Source organism: Protopterus annectens, chromosome 9.part0, assembly GCF_019279795.1.
Source record: "Protopterus annectens isolate FY-2018-M chromosome 9.part0, PAN1.0, whole genome shotgun sequence".
Classification (NCBI taxonomy): Eukaryota; Metazoa; Chordata; order Ceratodontiformes; family Protopteridae; genus Protopterus; species Protopterus annectens.
In genome coordinates, this window is record NC_056743.1 from 15,114,834 (window position 1) to 15,137,642 (window position 22,809).

General features: G+C 38.9%; 1 protein-coding gene across 1 annotated transcript in view; it reads right to left on the reverse strand.

The window, feature by feature from the left end:
* Nucleotides 1–22,809, reverse strand: part of F2 (coagulation factor II, thrombin) — a 1,266,023-nt gene that overhangs the window by 665,045 nt on the left and 578,169 nt on the right. The window contains exon 8 of the mRNA XM_044082527.1: nucleotides 16,325–16,438. Coding sequence (XP_043938462.1) covers nucleotides 16,325–16,438 — 114 coding nt within the window. The remainder of the gene's footprint in view (nucleotides 1–16,324; nucleotides 16,439–22,809) is intronic.

The following is a 22,809-nucleotide window of genomic DNA, read 5'->3' on the forward strand; positions in this document are numbered from 1 at the left end:
TGTGCCCACAGAGTGGCGCACAGCAACGATTATTCTACTCCACAAAGGTGGAGCCACAATGGACCCCGGGAACTATCACCCTATAAGCCTGACTAGCTTGGTCTGCAAAGCTATGGGGCGCATCATCATGGATCTCATTAACAGAGACATTGGAAACCTCCAAACACTGGACTCTACTCAATTCGGCTTTGTTAAGGGCAGATCATGCCTCCTAAACCTGGTGGACTTCTTTGAGACAGTTACCAAAGCTATAGAAGAGGGAAAGGTGGTCCACACAGCTTACCTAGACCTCACAAAGGCCTTTGACACCATTCCCCACTCAGGTATTAAAGACAAGCTCACCAGCCTAAACATAAACCCCTACATCATGAGCTGGGTTGCCAACTGGCTCACGGACAGAACCCACCTGGTAAGAGTTGCTGGAGCTAGGTCTTGGTTACAAGTGGCATTCCCCAGGGCTCAGTCCTAGGACCCCTCCTGTTCAGCATACACTTCTCTGAGGTACAAGCAAGCACAGGAGGACTATGGCTGACCAAGTTTGCAGACGACTGCAAACTAGGGGCTATAAATGACTCTCCAGCTGACACAGATATCCTCCAAAAGGGTCTCACTGAGACAGATACCTGGTGTCAAAACCATTGCCTCAAGCTAAATGCCAAAAAGTGCATAGTCATCCCCTCTGGAAAAAACAAAGTACCCACAAACTACCACATAGGTGGTAGCCCCCTAAATATGGAAGACGTAATAAGGGATCTGGGGACCCAAGTAGATAGTAACCTCTCCTTTGATAATCACATTTCCAAAAGTGGTTAGAAAATCCTTCTATGTGGCCCACCTAATCACAAAAGGGTTTGCATCCAGATCGAAAGAGGTAATTGGGCCCCTCTATGCATCACTCTTCAGACCCATCACAGAGTACAATGCCCCATTTGGGATGTACCTTACAAGACACCTGCAACAATTGGAAAGACCACAGAAGTACCTCACCAAGAGGATCACTGGCCTCAAGCAAATGCCCTATTCAGCTCGACTGAAGAAACTCCAGCTGTACTCGGTTGCATACCGCCTACTCAGAGGTGATCTCTGCCTGACATACAAGGCCATGTCCAACCCAGAGTTGATGGACATGCTCCACCTAAAGAAAACCATATCCCCTTGAGCCATATGTTCCAGGGATCTAAACCTCACCAAAACAATAAATAGGACATGCTGGAGGGATAGATTCCTGTCCCAGAGACTTCCCATGCTCTGGAGCAAGATTACAATCAACATTAGGCAGAGCTTCTCACTAACCCTCTTCAAGAGAAACCTTGACGAGTGGATGGGAAAGAGAAAGTTTACCCCAGGGATCACTTCAATGGCTCTGCTGGACAGAGGCACAGGGAACTAATCTAAGGAGGTGGCGAAAGCTAACACATTCCAGCTAGGCTTAAAAATGCCTTCGGGCAGATAGCCTAGTACCTACCTATGAACCTAGATGGAGTTTTTTGAGTCTGTCTAGGACAAGTGTTTAAGGCCTAGGATCCTCTTTATGAGGTACTTTTGCAGCCTCTCCAGCTATTGCAGGTGTCTAGTGAGGTGCATGCCAAATGGGGCATTGTACTCGATGATCTGCCTAATGAAGGAAGAGTGGAGGGAGACAATGACCTCTTTCTTCCTGGATGCAAAACCCTTAGTAATGAGATGTGCCACATAGAAGCACTTTCTGACCACAGTGGCAATCTGGTGGTCAAAAGTGAGGCTGCTGTCAACCTGTGTTCCTGTATCTCTTATAACGCCTTCTGTGTTCAGTAGACTACCATTGATGTGGTAGTTCAAGGGAACTGGGTTTTTCCCAAAGAGGATGACAACACATGTTTTGGCATTGAGCTTAAGGCCATGGTTCTGACACCAGTCGCTGGTCTCAGTGAGGCCTTTCTGTAGGATGTCAAAATCACTTGGGGAGTTAATAATGGCTTCCACCTTGCAATCATCTGTGTCAGCCAGAGTCCCTTCATGTTGGACTGGACTTCTGAGAAGTAGATACCAAACAGGAAAGGACCCAGGACTGATCCCTGTGGGACTCCTCTCATGGCTAGTCAGCAGTCTGACCTGGAGTCAGCTATTTTCACACTGTAGATTCTATCTGTGAGCCAGTTTGCAACCCACCTAGTGATATAGGGGTTGATGCCTAGCTTAGTGAGTTTTTCTATGATTCCTGAGTGAGGAATGGTATTAAAGGCCTTAGCCAAATCAAGGCAGGCTGTATGAGCAACCTTGCCTTTATCCAAAGCTCTGGTAACTGACTCAAAGAAGTCAACCAAATTGAGCAGGCATGCTCTACCCTTCACAAAACCAAACTGTCTGGGATACAGAGTTTGGAGATTCCCTATATCCTTGTTTATTAGGCCCATGATGATGCGTTCCATAGCTTTTCATATCAGACTTGTCAGGCTAATGGGGCATTAGTTCCCAGGGTCTGTAGTCACTCCTCCTTTGTGGAGAGGGATGACTATAGCAGTGCACCATTCCATAGGGACAAAACCTGAGGCGAGGCTGTGATTGAACAGGGCACACAGGCGAGGTGCCAGTTCACTCCATAGTTCATGTAGAACACATCCAGGGATATTGTCAGGTCTCATAGAAGCTGTATTCTTGGCCTTGGACAGTGCTGTTTTAACCTGTGCAGAAGTAATACTGGGTGTCTGGCAATCTACTGGTATTGTGACTGGTCTTTTGGGGGGAGGGGTAAAGTTGGCACTGAATCTGTCGACCAGTATATTGGCAATATCTGTTGGCTCGGTATAGGAGGTACCATTGTGCAGTAGCTCAGAACAAATCTGGGTATTGCTGTGGAGGTTCTTTACATAAGTATAGAAGGCCTCGTGGCTGTCTTTACTATCTGCTGCAATTCTGTTTTCATAGCTAGCTTTAGAGGATTTGAAGAGGGATCTCAACTTTTTGTTGAGGCTGACAAGGGAGTTTTTCCAGTCTTTGGACTTCACCTTATTCCGCATCAGTTTCCTCCTTCTGTTGTAGAGTTTGTTTATGGCAGGGGACCACCAGATTGGCTTCCATTTTTTGGAGGGGGGGGGTCTTGGTTCTAAAGGGTATGGCGAGATCCATGCATTTGTGTAAGTATTCGTACAGTGCAGTGTTGTATGATTTGGCAGTCATGCAACTATTCTCCATCTGCATGGGTGCCATAAAGTTAGCCACCTCTTTTCTTAGGAGCCCAAAGTTAGCTTTGGAGAAGCTTTTCATGGTGGTTACCTTTGTGGGGGTGGGTGGGGGGTGAGAGGGATGTGGATTTCCAAAGTAATTAGTTTGTGGTCGGATCTAACCAGGGAGGAGTTGACTATTGGTGAAGAGCAATGATCGCCCATGTTAGTAATAACCAGGTCAAGGATATCACTACCTCTAGTGGGGGTAAAAACAAGCTGGTCTAAGGCATTGGAATTAATGAATTCCAGGAATCATTGGGCAAGTGTATTGGCACATGAGTAGTTTTCCCAGTTAATGGAGGGGTAGTTGAAGTCACCCAATATGAGTGTGTTAAGTTGAACCCTAATAATCTCCAGGATGCTTAGGAACGTGGGGTGAGTGTCTTGGGACATGGTTGGGGACCTACAACAGGTTATGACCTGAATCTCTGTCTTACCCAATGTTAGTTGCACCTGCAGTATCTCTGATGTGTTATGTTGGGCTACCAGTCTGGAGGTGTGTGCATACTTTATGAATAAGGAAACACTACCACCTTTGGAGCTTTGGTCCAAGTTCTGGGGCCGAGAGGTGTGGAATGAGTTATAGCCTGGTGGTGCAGGGGTATTTTCTGCTTCCTTGAACCAGGTCTCTGTTACAGTACAAAAGTCGATGTTCTCCATTTTAAGGAGTGCTTTGAGTGACTGCATTTTGAGATTTAGACTTCTAGGGTTGAGCAGCAAGACCCTCAGATTGCATTTGTTTGTGGCTGTTACTGTGGTAATGTGGACTTTGGAACACCACCTAAAAAAGGCACTATAGGTGTGGCAAGAGCCTTGGCCAGTATCTAGAAGCCCAGGGGTGACAGGTGCAGGCCATCTCTGGCAAAGCATTGAGGTCTGTCAATCATGTCATCCCAGGCAGACAGATACTGGATCCCTTTAGAATGACACCAGAAACTTAGCCAATTGTTGAAGTCAACCATTTTCTGCTTGTACTGTGGTATCACTCTGGGTGATGGTAGGGTGCTGCTCAGGGCTAGGGTCATATCCGCTGGGCTACATAATCCGAGAGCTCGTCCATGTCTCTTTTCATGTAGTCCAGGGAGGTACATCTCAGGTCATTCACACCCACATGTACAATGACAGATTATATTTGTACCTGTTGTTGAGGGAGCTGAGTGCATGCATTATATGGTGGATCCTGGCAGATGACTGTTACTTTCTCCTTATTCAACCTACTGAGTAGGACATCAGTGTGCCTCACTATCAAGTCACTTATGACTAGTGTGCTTGGCATGCTGTTTTGTCTTAGGGGCTTTGGTTGAGTGGCACACTGTTTAGGAGAGTTATGTGTCTCATGATTAGTGTTGTGTTGTGGTGGTTGAGTGCATTTCTGCCTTGGAGATCTCTGCTGTTTGGGTAGATTTTTATTGAGAGCCTCTGGGAAGGTGGGTGTGTGGTTTGTGTTTTTATGTGAAGGCAGTGCTGGTGTGTGTTCTGTTGGTCTATGTGTTCCATATGGTGTGGTGCAAGTGTTGACCTTCTCTTCTTGACCAGCTATTCCGGTCTTGGCTGAAAAGTGTGTGGCTTCCAGTTTGGATATATATGTGCATCTCTCACAAGTCTGAGTGTTGGAAGGTTAAGAGGAGAGGGTTGTCAGTGTACATGAGGCAGTTGCTACATTGACTCAGGATGCCCAAGTTCACCAGGTTAATAAGAGAAAGCACAGGGAACTGACCTTTAGACATGCCTGGAGGGGTGGGCTTTAATAAATATTGGAGCTGTTTCCTTGTAGAACATTTAGTGCTGGTAGCCACAAGAAGTCTGGTATGGTAAAGTGCTAAACTAATAAGCTGGTAAAAGTGCAGGAGATGAGAGAACTAGCAGATCTAAGGGAAAATTTGAAGAGCAGACTTTGGCACCTCTCAGAAGCTTACAAACAGTCCTAGATACAGCAAATCTGTATTTGGACTATACTAGTTACAGGAAAGGTGGGAAACAAGCCCAGTGCAGGTTTTTAAACCAGAAAGTTGAAAGATAAGAAAAAACTGCCCAAATGGCCAATAAACTACAAATTCTGGGCCAGAAAGCACTCCTCTTGTGGTAGATAGGCTACCTAGTACTTACTACTCCCACTGATAAGCTAGAAGGCTTCCCTCCAACTCAGAAAGGCTTAGTGGGCTCAGAAGCTTACATGCCAGTCCTGAATACAGCAAATCTGTATCTGGACTAGACTTGTTCCAGAAAAGGTGGGAAACAGGAGCAAATGTGGGCTTTTAAACCAGAAAGTTGAAGGAGATGGAAGAAAGTGCGCAAACAGCCAGTAAACTACTTACAAAATATTACTGTAAGAGAGAGGCAATTATTAGATGAATTGCAAACAGCCAGTTTGAGAATAATGAAAACTGACAAGGTAGGGGGACTGGTTATGATGAACATTAGTGACTATAGTACTAGAATGTTACAAATACTCAACACAGATGCGTACAAATAAGTTTCTAGAAATGAGTTAAATACAGCTTACAGTCACATTGAATCTTTCATGTATGAATTCTTCATTGAAAGCAGAATAGATATTAATCTATTCAACTACTTATCTATGCCAGTGCCCACAATACCTAATATCTTTTGGGTACCTATAATGCACAAAGATATAAGCAACCCTCCCTTGTGACCACTAGTTGACGCCAAAAATAGCATAACGTATGCATGTGCAAAATATGTGGATTCTCGGCTACAAAGATATGTAACTAGTGAGAAACAAATTTGCAAGGACTCTTGGTCATTTCTACACTGTCTAAATAATTTACAATATGACAAAAGTTACAATTTTTTTAACATTAGATGTTAGGGACTTGTATACGTCCATCCCACACATGGAGGGCATAGAGAGAATTAGCCACATTCTGAGAATCAAAGGTGATACTAATGATACAATAAGTTTGCTTAGTGAACTATTGGACATTATTTTGTCCAATAACTATGTAATCTTTGACAAAAGATTGTTTTTACAACTATCAGGGATAGCCATGGGGACCACGTGTGGCGCCAGTTTCACCAATTTAGTAATGGCTGACTGGGAACATGAATATGTCCTACAGAACAACTGGGCCCAAGACAAGGTACACTACTACACTAGATTCTTGGATGACATCTTCATGGTGATAAGGGGTGACAACAACACAGCTAATGCAAATGTCAGTTACTTTAATGAGACAACTGACTTTTTGCAGTTCACATAACATTTTGGTGCAAATTCCATATCATACTTGGATGTTCTGATTTGTAAAGATATACCTAGTGAATGCTACAACGCACGTATATATAGAAAATAAACTTATTCTAATAGTTTCTTTCACTTTTCTAGCTGTCACCCCTACCACCAGAAGAAGTCAGTAGTAAAAGGACAGTTGGTCAGGGCAGCTAGGATGACCTCCCTAGATAGAGACTTCTACTTAGAATGTAACAACTTGAAGGAGATGTTCACTTTGAGGGATTACCCTTTACAGATGTTGAATCTGAACAGGTGATTTACAAGGGTACAAATGGAGTGTACAAACCTATTTTAAGTCAAAATCGAATTGATACACCCACTGATATTATAGGTATACATGTTGAAGGGATCACCGACAGTAATGTACTCCAGAATTTTAGTAATTTTAATAATTTCATTATTTCATTCAGTGTAGATGCCTTTCATCAGGAAGAACTGGGACCTACTATGGTCAGACACCTTTATAAGTAAGAAAGTGGCTCACACACCTAGAATTACCTACAAAAGAGGAGCTAATTTAAAAAATCTAGTTGAAAGAAACTCAAACACTAGTCAGTAGATGTGGGATGTATAAATGTGGTATGTGTAAGTACTGTAAACATATAGATGTGGGTCAGATGTTTAAGATCAAAGGCACTCAATGCACCACGAGATTTAGATTAAACTGCCAGACTAAAGGGGTCATATACCTAGCCCAATGCCAAATGTGTCCCGTATTCTATATAGGGAAAACAGACAGGAAATTGCGGGAAAGAATATATGAACATCAATACCACACTGGCAAATTGAGCGAAGACAGTGCCCTAGCTAAACATACCTGCGAATACATGGATCGCAGGTTTTTGTTCAGGGCAACAGACCAAATTGTACCCGATAACATGGGGGGTCCAGTTTCACTGGAGTTAGAACGTTTAGAATTAATATGGCAGTTGAACACCAATGCAGGACAGTATCCAGGTCTAAATGAAAGATGTTCTACTGTATGTATTCGAAATTAAAAAACCTTACTAGATAGGGTTTTACATATAGAATTCATGTAAAGTATTTATTAATTGTACATAAGATCTTAAAAATCAACAACAGTATGAACAAACATCGGTTCACCATGTCATTTTAGTATTTTAGATATTGGTACTTATAAAGTACAATAACCTTTGTAGGTATTTTATGGTACATAAGAACATTTAGTATTGTTTCTTCTGTAGGGTTAGGGTTTGAGTTTTGCATGTGGGTGTGTCTAAATGTGTTTGTGACACTTTTGTAGTCTTTAGAAACTGTAGTTTCTATGAGTACTAGTTTGTAATTTGTTGTCAAGAAGAATGAAATGAACTGATTAACTAATACTGGTTAATTACCTAACTAATTAACTACTGCTCACTGAGGGTAGAAGGGTAAGTGCAACACACACACACACACACACACACACACACACACACACACACACACACACACACACACACACACACACACACACACACACACACACACACACACACACACACACACACACACACACACACACACACACACACGCACACCACTATGTATTGAAACAAGTTATTCCTGATGTGAAGTACTGAAACAAGTTATTCCTGATGTGAACCTTGGCTCACCCTCACCCCATGTGCAAAAGTGGGAAAAAATGGTTGTGGATGGCTGGATAGATTCCTTGCTGTGGCCTTGGAAATATTTTAAAATTGGTATACATAATGTGGAGGATTATGAGCAGGCCTCTCATCATAACCATTAATTATGTGTTCTCAACACAGATGCCAAGAATGTTATGAATTATTACCTTGAGTATATAATCACAATTTAGCTTAATTGGTTTGACTCTGAAGAAGCCATTTGTATTTTATGGAGAAAGCGCTCATTCTGTTGGTGCTGTTTTAAACTGTTTGCTACAACTTTACTGCCTTGGTGGCACGATTTTTTTATTTTTTAGTGTTTCAGTTTATTAGCCTTGTAGCTGTTGTGTCATTTTCATTTTCTGGTATTTGCGCGTCCCATGGTGGTTTTTATTTGGACACTTGCAGTTTGTTTGCATCATGGAAACATTACTAATTCGGCTGAATCAGCCTTTTCAAAGACTGACAGCTGTTGTTTTGGAAAGAAGAACAACGGAGACAGCAGAGAATACTTTATCTGATTCCCAAGTGGAACTTTTTAGTCTCCATTCACCAATGGTTTTGGAAGAAAGGCAGACTTTTGAAACTGCCAACGGCTGAACCAATACCCGTTGATTTTAGTGAATGGTTCAACCCACTAGAAGTTGATTTTTCCAGTGGCAATGACAATTTCAACCAGGGAATGTTACTTAAAACATAGTTTGGGTCATTTGAAAAACTTTGTAGGAAATTCAGAACACTACAGCTTGATAATGCGTTCCTAACCAAATCCTTGGCATTGAAGCAAGTACATAAAGGTTTAAGAGTATGGAAAGAACTGCTGGGGATAGAAGAGGGAACCTCAGCGTTTTGTGAACTGGTTAGTTTGTTTGACAGAACTGATTTTGAAATTATGGAAGTAATAATCAAAAACAACAAAAGTAAGTTGACTTCCTTACAAAATAAAATTACATTATTAAATCAAAGCAATGTATCTGACTTACTTTTTGATCAGTATAAAGCAAATTATGACAAGGTTTTGAAGGACATTGACAAGTTTGTGAAGGACAATACATTAAAGAAACAATGTAAATTAGATATAGATAGACTTGATTATACAAAAAACAGGCTTGTGCTGGTATTTTACGGCCCCAACAGAATGACAATGTTGTTACTTGTAGTGGTTCTCCTACCCATGAAAATGGTCAAAATGTTCATAATAATAATGTTATGGGAGATGGTATGAGAAATGAAAATGTTTTAAGAGTTGCCTATTCTTTCCACAAGGGGCAACAGTTGAGGAGGTCTGAGAGACTCAAAAGTCAGGGGAGGGGGACTTCGTGGGGTTGGCAAAGGTACAACTCACATGTGAGCAGGAAGAAACATTTCAACAAGGGGCAACATCAACCTTGAAGGAGAGACCAACACTGACTGAAATAAAAGAGGCTGAAACATTGTCTGTCTTTGGAAGTACTTCCCAGGACTTTATTGATTCAGTTTTTGATGTACCAATGGAATGTAAAATTCTAAAAAAAGAACGTTTTTATATTTACAACCTTAATAACATAAATATTACTGAATGTCACTTTATTTAAAAAGGAAATTTCTTTTGTACCAAGTTACAAAACTGATAATGCTAATGTGCTTATAAGCTTGAAGATGTATATTAGAAAACTGAATTTAAAGATGTATTTTGGAAATGAGATTTATAACAATGATACCAACCAGGTTTTTGCAACGCAAAAGTACTTTTATTCCCCCAAGTTATCCTTTAATTACAGCATTTGAGAGACTGTGTGAGCAGAATTTCTGGACAATAGCGAGACAACTACAAGGTTAGCAATTTGACAAAAGATGAAATAAGAATTTTAAAGGAACTGGTAGGCAACCAGAATTATCGAGTAATAAAACCTGATAGGGGGGTTGTTGTTTTATCTCAAGTTGACTACATCTCAAGAATGTACGAAATTTTAAATGATTCTATGACTTGTAGTAGGACTACAACGAATGAGATAAACAGAGCATACGCTAACATAGATAGTTTCTCTTTGATGCCCTGTTTCAAAATTCTATAAATGTAAATGATGTCAAATATTTAACAGTTGGCACCCGAAGATCCCCATTATATTTGGAATATTGAAGATGCTTAAAAATGTCCACAACCCCTCCCATTTCGGCCTATTGTATCAGCAAGAGGGTCGAAGATTGAGCCTATTGCAGCATATGTAGACTTTTATGCTAACCCAGTAATTAGGGAAGCACCCCATATTTTAAAAGATTCGTGGCACTGTTTGGAACTGCTGAGACAAGCTAATGTTGGCAACAAAATTTATAGTTCTCCGTAATACCTCATAAGGAGGGTTTGGAATTTTTTCAAGAAAGCCTGTTGGCTAGTAGGGTTATTGATCAATCTAAAATGAATTTATTAATAGAACTCATAGAGGTGGTTTTGACAAATAACTACATGTTGTTTGAATGTGATTTTTTTCTATCAGGAAGCTGGAATGGCTATGGGAGCTAAATGTGCTCCAAGTTTTTCCAACTTAATCCTCTTGGAATGGGAAAAGAGATATGTGTTTTCCTCTGCCTTTATGGCCAGTATTGTGCTATATGTCAGATATTTGGATGACATCATGATATTATGGCAAGGGGGAGAAACAACTTGTGAACAACTTTATTGAATACCTTAATGGCACAACCACATTCTTTGAATTCACTTTGATATTTCACACTAGGGACACTGACTTTTTGGATATCCGTCTGACTAGAGATGTTGCCAGTGGAACATTGGTAAGTACTATTCACAGGAAAGAAACTTATTTCAACATGTTGCAGCATATCAACAGTTGCCATCCACTACATCAAAGAAAAGGTATAGTTAAAGGCCAAATGGTAAGGCTATCTCACCTCATAAGTGATAATGAACTTTTTTCCAAAGAGATTACAAGTATTATAAGTATACTTATTCTTATACTTATAAGATTCTAAGTACTTTGTATACTGTGATAAAGAAATATGTATCCTGTCTAACTCTATGTCATTATACTGCCTACCGTCCTTGCTAATATGTTATTAATGTTACATTTGTAGTAATCTCAGAAATAGTAATGGCAGTCTTGTACTTGTATGTAAATAGCCTATGTTTTTGTTAAGTTCTTTCAGCTCATTTACTGTACCTAATTATCAATGTAACTCTGTTGGAGCTTTTCTCCCTGGGCCTCCGCTGAAAAAGGACATGTATCCAGTCGGACCATCCCGGTTAACAAATGTAAAATAAATAAATAAATAAATTATTTTCACTAATAGGTATATTTAAAGACAGGGGGTATCCTCTGGGGTTGCTCCTGAAAATTAAGAAAGATGTTCTGATTAAAAGGGGCACTACATTTAAGCTAATTTTAAAAGCAGGCTTAATGGCCAACAGAGTGACTAAGGACAACTTTGATTCAAATGTTTTGGTATTGCAATATAATGAAGAGACACCAACAGTAGTGGCTAGTATAAAAGCCTTATGGGAAGTATACTTAGATAAACAAAATGAAAGAAAAATTAGGGTTCCAACTGAGGACAGTCTATGGTAGGGGTAGGAACCTTAAAAATATGCTGGAGATTGGAGGTACAACAAAAGTTACACACAGATCACTAATGTACAAATGTGGTGTATGTAAGATTTGTAAAAATATTAATGATGGCACCAGTTTGTCGGGGGGGAGGGTACAAACGTACCATAGGATGCCCTGGAAGATGTAATTGCAATAGCACCATGGTAGTCTGCTTAGCCACGTGCCTATCCTGTCCAGGATATTATATAGGAAAGACCATCAGAAGACTCGGGATCGTATTGTAGAGTATCTGAGGGACATTAAAAATAAAAACACCCATAATGCCCTTTATATTCATACTTTGGAATGTCCACATTTCAAAAGATTTGTATTTTTTGTTATTGATAGGGTTTGTAGTGATGTTGGGGGGTGATGTTAAACTTGAGTTGGAAATTAGGAAGGCTAAGTGGCAGTTTAGACTAAATGTCTGCTGCAAACCTGGGTTGAATGATTTTGTTTCAATAGCCCCCTTTTTGAAACAGTGGGCTACAGAAATATGAGTTGTTTATATTCAAGACTTTTTTCTTTTTTACTATTTTACTGCTGTCTGTTCTTATTAACAGGTTTTGTCTTACTTATTACATCTAAAATGTTTTTTAACTAATAATATGCATATTATAGTGTTTTTTAATGTTTGAAACTTTAATAACAGTAAAAGAAGTGCAGCTTAGCTTTAGGCTACTTTTTATTTCTGGTGTAATTAATTGAATGACTATTACCTTAAGTATATAATCACAATTTAGCTTAATTGGTTTGACTCTGAAGAAGCCATTTGAATTTTATGCCGAAAGCGCTCAGTCTGTTGGTGCTGTATTAAACAGTTTGCTACAACTTTACTGTCTTGGTGGCTCTTTTTTTTAATTTTTCAGTGTTTTACTTAATTTATTAGCCTTGTGGCTGTTGTTTAACTTTTAAAACCAGTCTGGTGACTGGATGTGGGCTTACAAATTTGCATCTGGGGGACATTGTTATTTTTCCACCAGTAATGGGTGAGGTAGTTGAGCGGGTCCACTTTGTAATTTTGAAATTTCACAATCCCTATGTTCCAAATACCGATGCTCAGAATGTCGAGATTGTGAAATCTTGAAATTAAAAAAAAAACGAGATCTATAATACATCAAAAAACATGTTTTTGCAGGGGAACAAGCCCCCCTGCGCCCCCATACCCCCCCCAACTTAAACATACTACCTGTGAGATCACACTACAGTGAAGAGAATGGTAATATTCCTGTTCCACACTCTATTGCGATCGCTATTTACAGGTTTTGAGATTTGTCTGTCTCAAGGTTCTGAGCGCTGGTATTTAGAACATTGGGATCGTGAAATTTCGAAATTACAAAGTGGACCCGGCTTAGCATACTGACGTTCTCTTTGGCCATAAGCTTAGTGAGGACCTATGAACTATTACCTATTTTCAAAGGGTGATTATTAACATAATTGATCATATGCTAAGCAGGGAGCAAATGCTACATCAGCCATGTTTAAATATAGTTATTATTAATAGATAATACAGCAAGTACTGGGCAGGTAGCAAATGCTGCATCAGACATAGATGAGCAGTTACTATTAGTAGAGTAGATACTGTAGTTTGTGCTGAGTAGGGGGCAAATACTATATCATACATAGGTGAGCAGTGACTATTAGCAGAGTAGATACTGTAGTTTGTGCTGAGCAGAGGGCAAATGCTACATCATACATAGGTGAGCAGTGACTATTAATAGAGCAGATACTGTTGTTTGTGCTGAGCTGGGGGCAAATGCTGCATCATACATAGGTGAGCAGTGACTATTAAAGGTGATACTGTTGTTTGTGCTGAGCAGGGGGCAAATGCTGCATCAGACATAGATGAGCAGTTACTATTAGTAGAGTAGATACTGTAGTTTGTGCTGAGTAGGGGGCAAATGCTACATCATACATAGGTGAGCAGTGACTATTAGTAGAGTAGATACTGTAGTTTGTGCTGAGTAGGGGGCAAATGCTGCATCATACATAGATGAGCAGTTACTATTAGTAGAGTAGATACTGTAGTTTGTGCTGAGTAGGGGGCAAATGCTACATCATACATAGGTGAGCAGTGACTATTAGCAGAGTAAATACTGTAGTTTGTGCTGAGCAGAGGGCAAATGCTACATCATACATAGGTGAGCAGTGACTATTAATAGAGCAGATACTGTTGTTTGTGCTGAGCTGGGGGCAAATGCTGCATCATACATAGGTGAGCAGTGACTATTAGAGGTGATACTGTTGTTTGTGCTGAGCAGGGGGCAAATGCTGTATCAGACATAGGTGACCAGTGACTATTAGTAGAGCAGATGCTGTAGTTAGTGCTGAGCAAAGGGGCAAATACTGCATCAGACATAGGTGAGCAGTGACTATTAGTAGAGCAGATACTGTAGTTTGTGCTGAGCAGGGGGCAAAAATGCTGCATCAGCTGTGGTTGAGTGATGAATATTAAAAGATAATGCGGCTAGTACTGAGAAGAGGGCCAATGCTGCATCAGCCATGGTGGAGTGGTGATTATTAGTAACAGTGGATCATGTGGTTAGTATTGAGCAGTGGTCAGTCAGCATTGGTGGGTGGGGTAAATGGAGTGGTTAGATGATTTGGTTTATTTGACAAGATTTGTTCAGAGTTTGAGTGACTGCTACAGGAGGGGTTTATCTGGTAGGAGTAGATTCCAGATGATAAAGAACAAGTGGAGAGTGTCACTTAGTGTGTCTTCACTCAGATCACGGGCTGATTCCTATCCAGGCCTAACATAACTATGCAGTTGTATTTGGACATTACTAAGGTTAATGTGTCAAAAGAAACAAAGACGTTTCCCTGACACCTTCACTGGCAGCTGAGTCAACACAAGTCCTGCATCAGATACTCTAGGACTGGCATACAGGATGAGAGACTTTGTTTTCAGAAGGGAGGAAGTACCACTCCCTGCTGCCATATGGCAGCCTGTTTATACACTGCTACCTCTCTTGTAACCCCCCCCCACCAGCTGAAACAAGGAAATATATAGGTGACCAAGGGAAGGAGAGTGAACATATTCCTGTGGATATTCCTGTGGATTGGTGGACTGCATTTATATGCCAGTGGATGAAGGAAAAGAATTTCCACCTGGATCTCCAGACAAGGGCTCCTGGTTCACCTGGTAGGTTTCCCTCTGGTGAACTTGCTTTCTGTTCCAGATCTTGTTTTCTTTAACTTGTTTAGATTTCAGAACAGAACATTCACTACAGTTCTTCCTTTAGAACATTCTAAATGTAAGTATTTGCTAGAAGTAGACTGGGTAGCAGAGGTAGAAGAGTAAGCAGGAAAAACTACTTTCTTGTGCTGTAAGAAAACAAACATTTCTGGATCTTTTAACTAAAGTTCTTTTTTTTTTTTCTTTTTTTTTCATTATTGTAATCTACTCACAAACAAACAAAGTTAATACTGAAGACAAAAATCTTTGGGAGAATCTACACATAAGATCATTTACTGATAATCTCTGCAAGGAGCATCATTACTGAAAAAACTCTAATAAAAGTAAAATTATAAGTTATAAATTTAAGGAAAAATAAAAATGCTTTATACTTCAAAATAATAAAGACTTATAGACATGGAAATAAAAAGCAATCCGAAAACTACGCCAGAGCAACAGTTTAAATGGATGGCAAAAGAGGACTGCATGTATGTCTTTTACAGATGAGCTATTCCTACTGGCCACAGCTCAGAAATGCACTTGTGCATGCTCTTAGGGACACGGTACATCCCACTGCTGAGAAAGATTTGCTTCTAGACTGACATTCACTTTTGAGTGTGTCCCTGAGCAGAATCATATGAAATACTGATTATATTATCTCAAATTTTTCACTGCAGTGAGGTTGTTGTTTGTGTAGACTCAAAGTTTGAGTAACAAGTTGTGAATGAACTTGCTACATCTTGAAGACTAGCGTATGACATCCTAAAACATGCAATTGGGTTTTGCATAATTACAAACGATTTAATCATTTTCAACTTCCCTTGAAAATTGACAATAATGTTTAACTTCATATAGTTAAGAAAACAATAAATAAACGTCTGAGTTCATGAACCTTTCTAGATATAGTTTTACCCAATTCTAGAGGTTACAATGAGTAGATATTCATGAAAACCATAAGAGGATGTCATCTCATCGAAGGCAGTTTCTGCGAACACAAAATAAAACAAAAGCAGTTTGACAAAACCACTTTTGTCAGCACCCTTATGGAAAAAAATTAAGGGTGTTTTTGGCATATACTGCTTTTCTTTTATTTTCTTTTATTTCTGTTCATCGAAACTGCCTTTGGCAAACTGACATAAATCCAGGAACTTTGCACCGTCTCCTTTCTTCACTGAATACTATCAAAAGGTTTCACCTCATAGGTGTTTCACATTCTGCCAATACAGACATCATTACTTTACGTCTTGGTTGTTTTCATTTAATCATTATCAGCACTATTCTGTCACTTTTTCCTTAAACATTCCTTACAGTGTAAGTGCATTTGCAGATGACCAGCCTGCACATGTGGTCACTGCATAATAGATGACATTTCACTAGTGCATGTGGTCACTGCATAATATATGACATTTCACTACTGCATGGCAGAGTGAAAACAGTTTCATGGCTCTGTGCAGAACTTCATGACTTCTGTTGTTCTTTACCTGCTTCCCCCTTTCCAAAGAATTTCTCATTAAAGAAGAGTGTTCGCTCTTGAATTGAAGTTCGACCACCAATATCTGTTTCTTCAGCACCATCTGTTTTCAAAGAGGTTTCTCCTAAATTGTAAGAGAAAAAGAAGAATAAACATCTGTGTTAGTCAGGGTGGCAGGACGTTGTTTTCATACAGTTACTGATGTACTTCAGAACATCTGTGTTACTCAGGGTGGCAGGACGTTGTTTTCATACAGTTACTGATGTACTTCAGAACATCTGTGTTACTCAGGGTGGCAGGACGTTGTTTTCATACAGTTACTGATGTACTTCAGATGGATGTGGGGAATAAAGCTTGACTCAAAGAGTGTATGTAACTAATGCAGAAACCCAGCTGCATTTGGCAGTGACAGATAATCACCCGGCCCATTTAGCTACCTACATTCCTTACCTAATGCTTTATCCATGACTTTGTTTGATTTGTGATTTGTCCTATAAATATAGTCTCCATCGACAGGCTGATTCCTGCTATCACTTCCAGTTAAGTCATTCGGACCTAGCAGGTAAGGAAAGGCACCCGTCCTGTACCCTATATGCATCCTTAGATTCCTGAGTAGTTTTGAAAAATCACGTTAAAAAGCATAAATCAAACAACCATTAATAGCTTGTAATGAGGCAATGGTATTAAAAGGGTAAAACAATAATGTTGTTCAATAAAAAAAGTATTCTTTGCAATGATGATAGTCAATTCACATACTGCAATATGATATAGTTGAGTAAAACAAAATTATAGTTTTCTCTGACTTCTCATAAACAACTCATATCTTGGAAAATAGTCAAGGCAGATGTCAAAATCCCATTGATTCAACAAGACGTTCTTTTCCATGATGGTAAGAAATTACTTTCCAGATTTATGTCTATTGAGATGTTTACAGAAATATGAAAAAGTGTGCCTATTTGCATAACTAACACTATAAATTTAAATTATATCTCTCAGGTTGTATACTGCAAGTATAAGTAACAGTTTCCTGCCTCATTGTCTCTGGAGTCAGCTGATATCACACAATATTTTGCAAACCACTTAGTTTTGGGAGTATGAATGTACATAGAAAGATGCAGAATATTTTCATAATTAATAATAAATAACCAACAGCCTCCCACCACGGAATTTCACGTCAGGCTCTCAATAAAATGAAGCTCACACAGTTTTGAAAATACAAATGTAAATATGCAAATATGAATAGCAACTGGCAAACAGTGATTAATATCTTTATTGCACTGCACCCTAGACGAATAAACTGAGTGGCATCTTGTTTCTTGTACCTCACCTTTCTTATGCTGCCTGTTATTAATGAGTCACTTATTTAAGGAATCCCACCTTTAAAAAAGTTATGATACCTTAAGTAGCTGTGTGTGTTTTATTGGGTAGTGTAAAAAAAGTACTAGAGATGTAAATAAGTTAAGGTAACTATGTGTTCAGAAGAAAGGAGCCCTTAAGGTGAATTCCTACTTTTTGTTATATAGTGGTTTCTCTCTCCACTACAAGAAGTGCATTCTGTTATTACAATAAATTGTAATTCTGCCATCTCAACAAATTATCTTTTAAGTTAAAATGTGCTTAGAGGATGACCTATATGGGTGCAGTATAAAAGATCTTGGTTTATGAGCTACCTTTCCAGTCAATTTCAAGCAGTGCGCTGGGCTCAGACACAGTCTGATTTCAAAGCTGGTGCCATAGGAGTACCTCAGGGCTTCACCACCAGACCAATCCCTTTTAACATCCTTGTAAATGACATGTATCCAAACCACTGCAGCATGCAGATAACTCTGCTACCAACTGGTTAGTTTACCCCCTTACTCAGCTATGATATGGTACCCGACTAAACTTCAAACCTATAGAACAATGGCTAATGGAATCTCATCTCTTATTTAAAGCTCATTGTATTTGAGCCTGCCATCTTAAACACCTTACTGAACAAAATCCCCATTCAACAAGTTAGTCATATTAAACTTTTAGGTGTCATGACGGACCATAAATGACATTCTGATAAACATGTCGCGTACAACAGATAATATGTAAAACATGGAAAAACTTAATATGCTATATAAATGTAAATTCTACGTAGCTGAAATATCAAGTATTAACATGGCATAAATCCTTCTACTATCTACTCTTTTACATAACCATCCATTCTTACAAATATTATGAAAATCCATCTTTACAAGACTGAACAAACATAAAATAAAATACCTAAATTTGTAACAAATGTCTCTAACAAAACCCACCGTTGTGTAGTTCTATAAAAAAAATGGCTAGAACTAAGAAACACTAATTCTTAATCAACTAAAGTTACTACACTACAAATTACACAAATCTAATGTTTCCCCAACTATCTTAAGTATAATTAATAAATATAATCCTCCTAGATATTTAAGATCAGAAAACCAACACCCTGTAGAAGTCAGCTAACCTAACAGTTACTAAAATGATTCACTTTATTCAGTACAAGTCACTAAAATCTGGAACAATATTCCACCAGTTCTGTACACTGAATCAAATCAATGTAAACTTCTTCAAAACCTTAAAATCTACCTAAACTGAATGTGGAGCTGCATGCATATCTGACATCACCCATTTCTCACCTAATTCTCCAATTAGTGTCTTACCTTCTGTCTGTTACCGAACTGCTCTTCCATCTTACACGTCTACAGATGTAAATAACAATGGACTTTCAGAAGTCATTATGCCTTTTAGTCCCAGCACTTTTCTCATGCAGAATATTGTGTCTTTTTTCTAAATTACAACCTATGACATATAAATACCTGTTGCTATACTACCCGCTTTATATATATTCGCTGCTTAAAAATAATGTAATCATTTATCTTTTTTTACTCAGTTTCATCTAAAAATGGATTTAGCTCAGATGGACTATCCCAGCCAGCAAATGTAAATAAATACATTCATACATAACTTCATTCAATTTAAGGACTGAATCCAGTCTTCTATATTGGATTAATTCACTTTTGTTGTTTATTTGTGAACACATCTACATCACTTCTACTGCAAATAACTGTCTGTGGCCTGAATTCTTAAACATAGTCATATACACATGAGTCCAAAACCAGTGCAATATTCTTATTTTAAAGATGTCTGGTTATGTAGGTTGTGGCCAACCACGGTCTGGTTTGACACTATTATTTTATCATATCAGTGACCCAGCAGAGCTCAAACCTGGATACATACAGTTCTTGCCTAGTCAAACTTATTTCTGCTCTAGCAGAGGTTCTCTTTAGATTTGTACTATTTTGTGGAAAAACAGTATTTTCAATTGATAGCCTTTTCCATCTTACATCTTATATCATGCTTCTTATATCTGGAAAGATGCACTTTTTTTTGTTTTCAAATGAAACATTTTTTTACTGATTTTTAAAAACACATGTGGACATGATTATATGACATAACTCAGCAGTGGACTATTATAACTTAAAGACCCACATGCTACCAAAGTTGGTACAACATAGAAACATAAGAAATACAATTATGTACATATATTGTCCAGTGTATGCAATGCATATAAAGTAGATAATTATGTCAATATTATAAGAATTTCCAATAGTAAACACAGCTCACAGCCCAACAAAATCTCCACGGCTCGAACAGGAATACCAAACAGTTTACTGATGTACAAGAAACGTTAAGTTAAGTGCTTTCATCTGTTTAACAGTCTTCATCAGATGAAAGTGCTTAACTTAACGTTTCTTGTACATCAATAAAATGTTTGGCATTCCTGTTCGAGCCGTGGAGATTTTGTTGGGCTATCTGTGAGCTGTGTTCACTATTGGAAATAACTGTTGTTTGGTTCTTGGAATATTATAAGAATAACAACAAATTCTAACATCTTCTTTAAATTTAACTACTCAGTAATGAACTCTCTGAGCAACCAACATGTGTGAACAGCATATGTCAATCTTTCACAAAATTATTTCACTAGTACCTTAAAAGAAAATAGAACCTTATAAAATACCTTTAGTAGCAATGAATACAGAGAATGTGTTTGTACTTTAAAGACGTCTTCCATTCCTTTGTTATTAGGGATTTGGTTGCTGAGGCCAAAGTCAGGAAGATTGCTTTTTCTTTCTTTTTCTTTCCTCATCTGGAGCCTTCATGATTTTCCAGCCTCAAACAAACAGTACAATCAAGTATGAAGAGCCACAATCATAAAATGCCATAACTATGCTGCACAGAACTTGGCAATACCTTGGGCCCTAGTAAAGGACCAGAACATATGCAATAACTCTCCTGTTGCTGCCCACTTCTCAAGCAGTTGCTACTCACTTGTCTACCCTCACAGAACTACACCCTTTGTGTTATTAAGTAACTTTTATTTTAGTCTTTCAAATTTGGTTTAGGATGCCTCACTGGGACAATTCACAACTCTGTTTTCTTTTTTAAAGGTGGCTAATTATCATCTCTTAATTTTTTTCTAACATATTTGTAATAACTCTGGCTAGGGTAGTTTGCAATTTTTCTGCCTTAACATTTGTAAATTTTTACACAGTTTACTGGACTCTAACAATGATAATTTATGTAGCCGTTATTTTAAATTTCAGTCTTTATGTGAATACTATTTATGTTTCAAGAGTTAACTCCCTGGATTCAGTTTCAAGATATTTTTAGTAATTCTTGTTTGTTTGCATCAAAATAATTTAGTTGCTTATTTGAATTTGTTTGAGTTCAGTATTCATTAACATAGGTTACCCATCCAGGGACAAGTTTTCAACTTATTACAGGGTATACTACTGCTAATTGTTGGCCCTTCATCCGTTTTGCCCTCTGAAATTATCCAGACCCACTGTTTACATTTGCTAAAACTGGGCACAAGGCTGAAAATGACCATCACCACACTGAGGACCTCAGGGGTATGAGCTGTGTCCAGTGCAATTTCTTTTAATTTCCACTATGGGGTGAAACTCTGTGCAGAACCGTTAGGTCCCTCTTTGTATATGGGAAGAATATGTCGGACCTAATATTTGAGGTATCAGCCTAGATGTCGTATCTTAATGGAGGTCTACATGTAACAAGACTGGAACTCAAGTAGATTTGCTGTAAAACTCTGTTAAGGTGTCCATCATGGTAACTTGGATTTATGTTAATTTCATTCCTACTCTTGAATTCCTGGTGCCTCCTGGGTTTTCTGCAATTTAGCACCCAAAATCTATTCAGAAAGGATCACAGCTGGATGTACGAACTGTCAAATTAAGTGTGCTTACTCATCTAACAAGCACCCAGTAGTATGTAGATGTTCCTTCAAAAATACACCAGTTTTTTTATCTCCACAGTTTTCATGTTTCACGTGGCTCATCATTGAAGGCTTTAGCATCAGAATTAATGGGGAGCTGGTGGCTATTTTCATGTGGTTACTATTCTCACCCACACATTTGGATATTTACTACAATTAGTTTTTTAACTTGGCATTAGAACCACTGATCTTGGTGTAACCAGTCACTTGGTGTAATCACTCGAACATTTGATTTATGATTGACTAAGCCTGGGTAGAACCACCAGAAGAGGATTGGTGTAGGATATTTCATCTAATCACTTTTAGATATTTTTAATTATGTCTTGCACTCCCTGTTCAAGGGCTGTAGTGTCATTAGTCCAGATGAGTCAGGATGGTCAGGATTTATGATCAACACCATTGACACAAGCGATGTATGGGCAGTTCACCTGGTTCTGTGGAAGCCACAATTTGATGAAAAGAACTGCGAATTGAAGAGGACAAGCTGCATGACTGAGTGCATGTGAGAGGACAAACTGTAGGAATGGGTGCATGTGGAAGGACAAGCTGTTGGACTGAGTGCATGTACAAGGAGAAGCTGTAGTGCATGTGGGAGGACCGAGCACATGGCACTGTTCTTGTCTGCTTGACCTGAGCAATCACTTCCCCTTTGTTAGGCTAAGATCTCTTGCAAGAATTATGAGTACTTGCCCCAGGTATATCTTTAGAAGCAAATTGGCCATCTTTAGTCTTCTAGGTGGCAGGTAGGATGTGCAGTCCACAGTGTCTCACAATGTGGAACATTTTATCAGGTGAAGAAAGCAATGTAGTCACTCTGTGTTCTCTTACTGAGCTGTCACTCTTCAGCCTAGGGGTTACACAATACATTATTCATGCCTTTGTTGAAGGTCATTGGGGGTTGAACCCTCCTGTTGGTTGGAGTGGGTTTAATATTCCTAGTTATGATGATCTTCATCTCTGTTACTTCCAGTATGTGTATTACTACTTGAACACTAGACCAGTGACTGATCAAGCTTGTTCTAGCTAGATATGAGTTATTGGACCCACTCCTTTACCAAATTACCCTTGCCTCCCTTAAAGATGGAGTCTCTTCATCACAGCTAAATGAGGCCTTGATTACTCCAGTCCTAAAAAGGCAGTATTAGATTTGATGATCTGGGCAGGTATCATCCCAGCTCAAACCTTCCACTTATTAG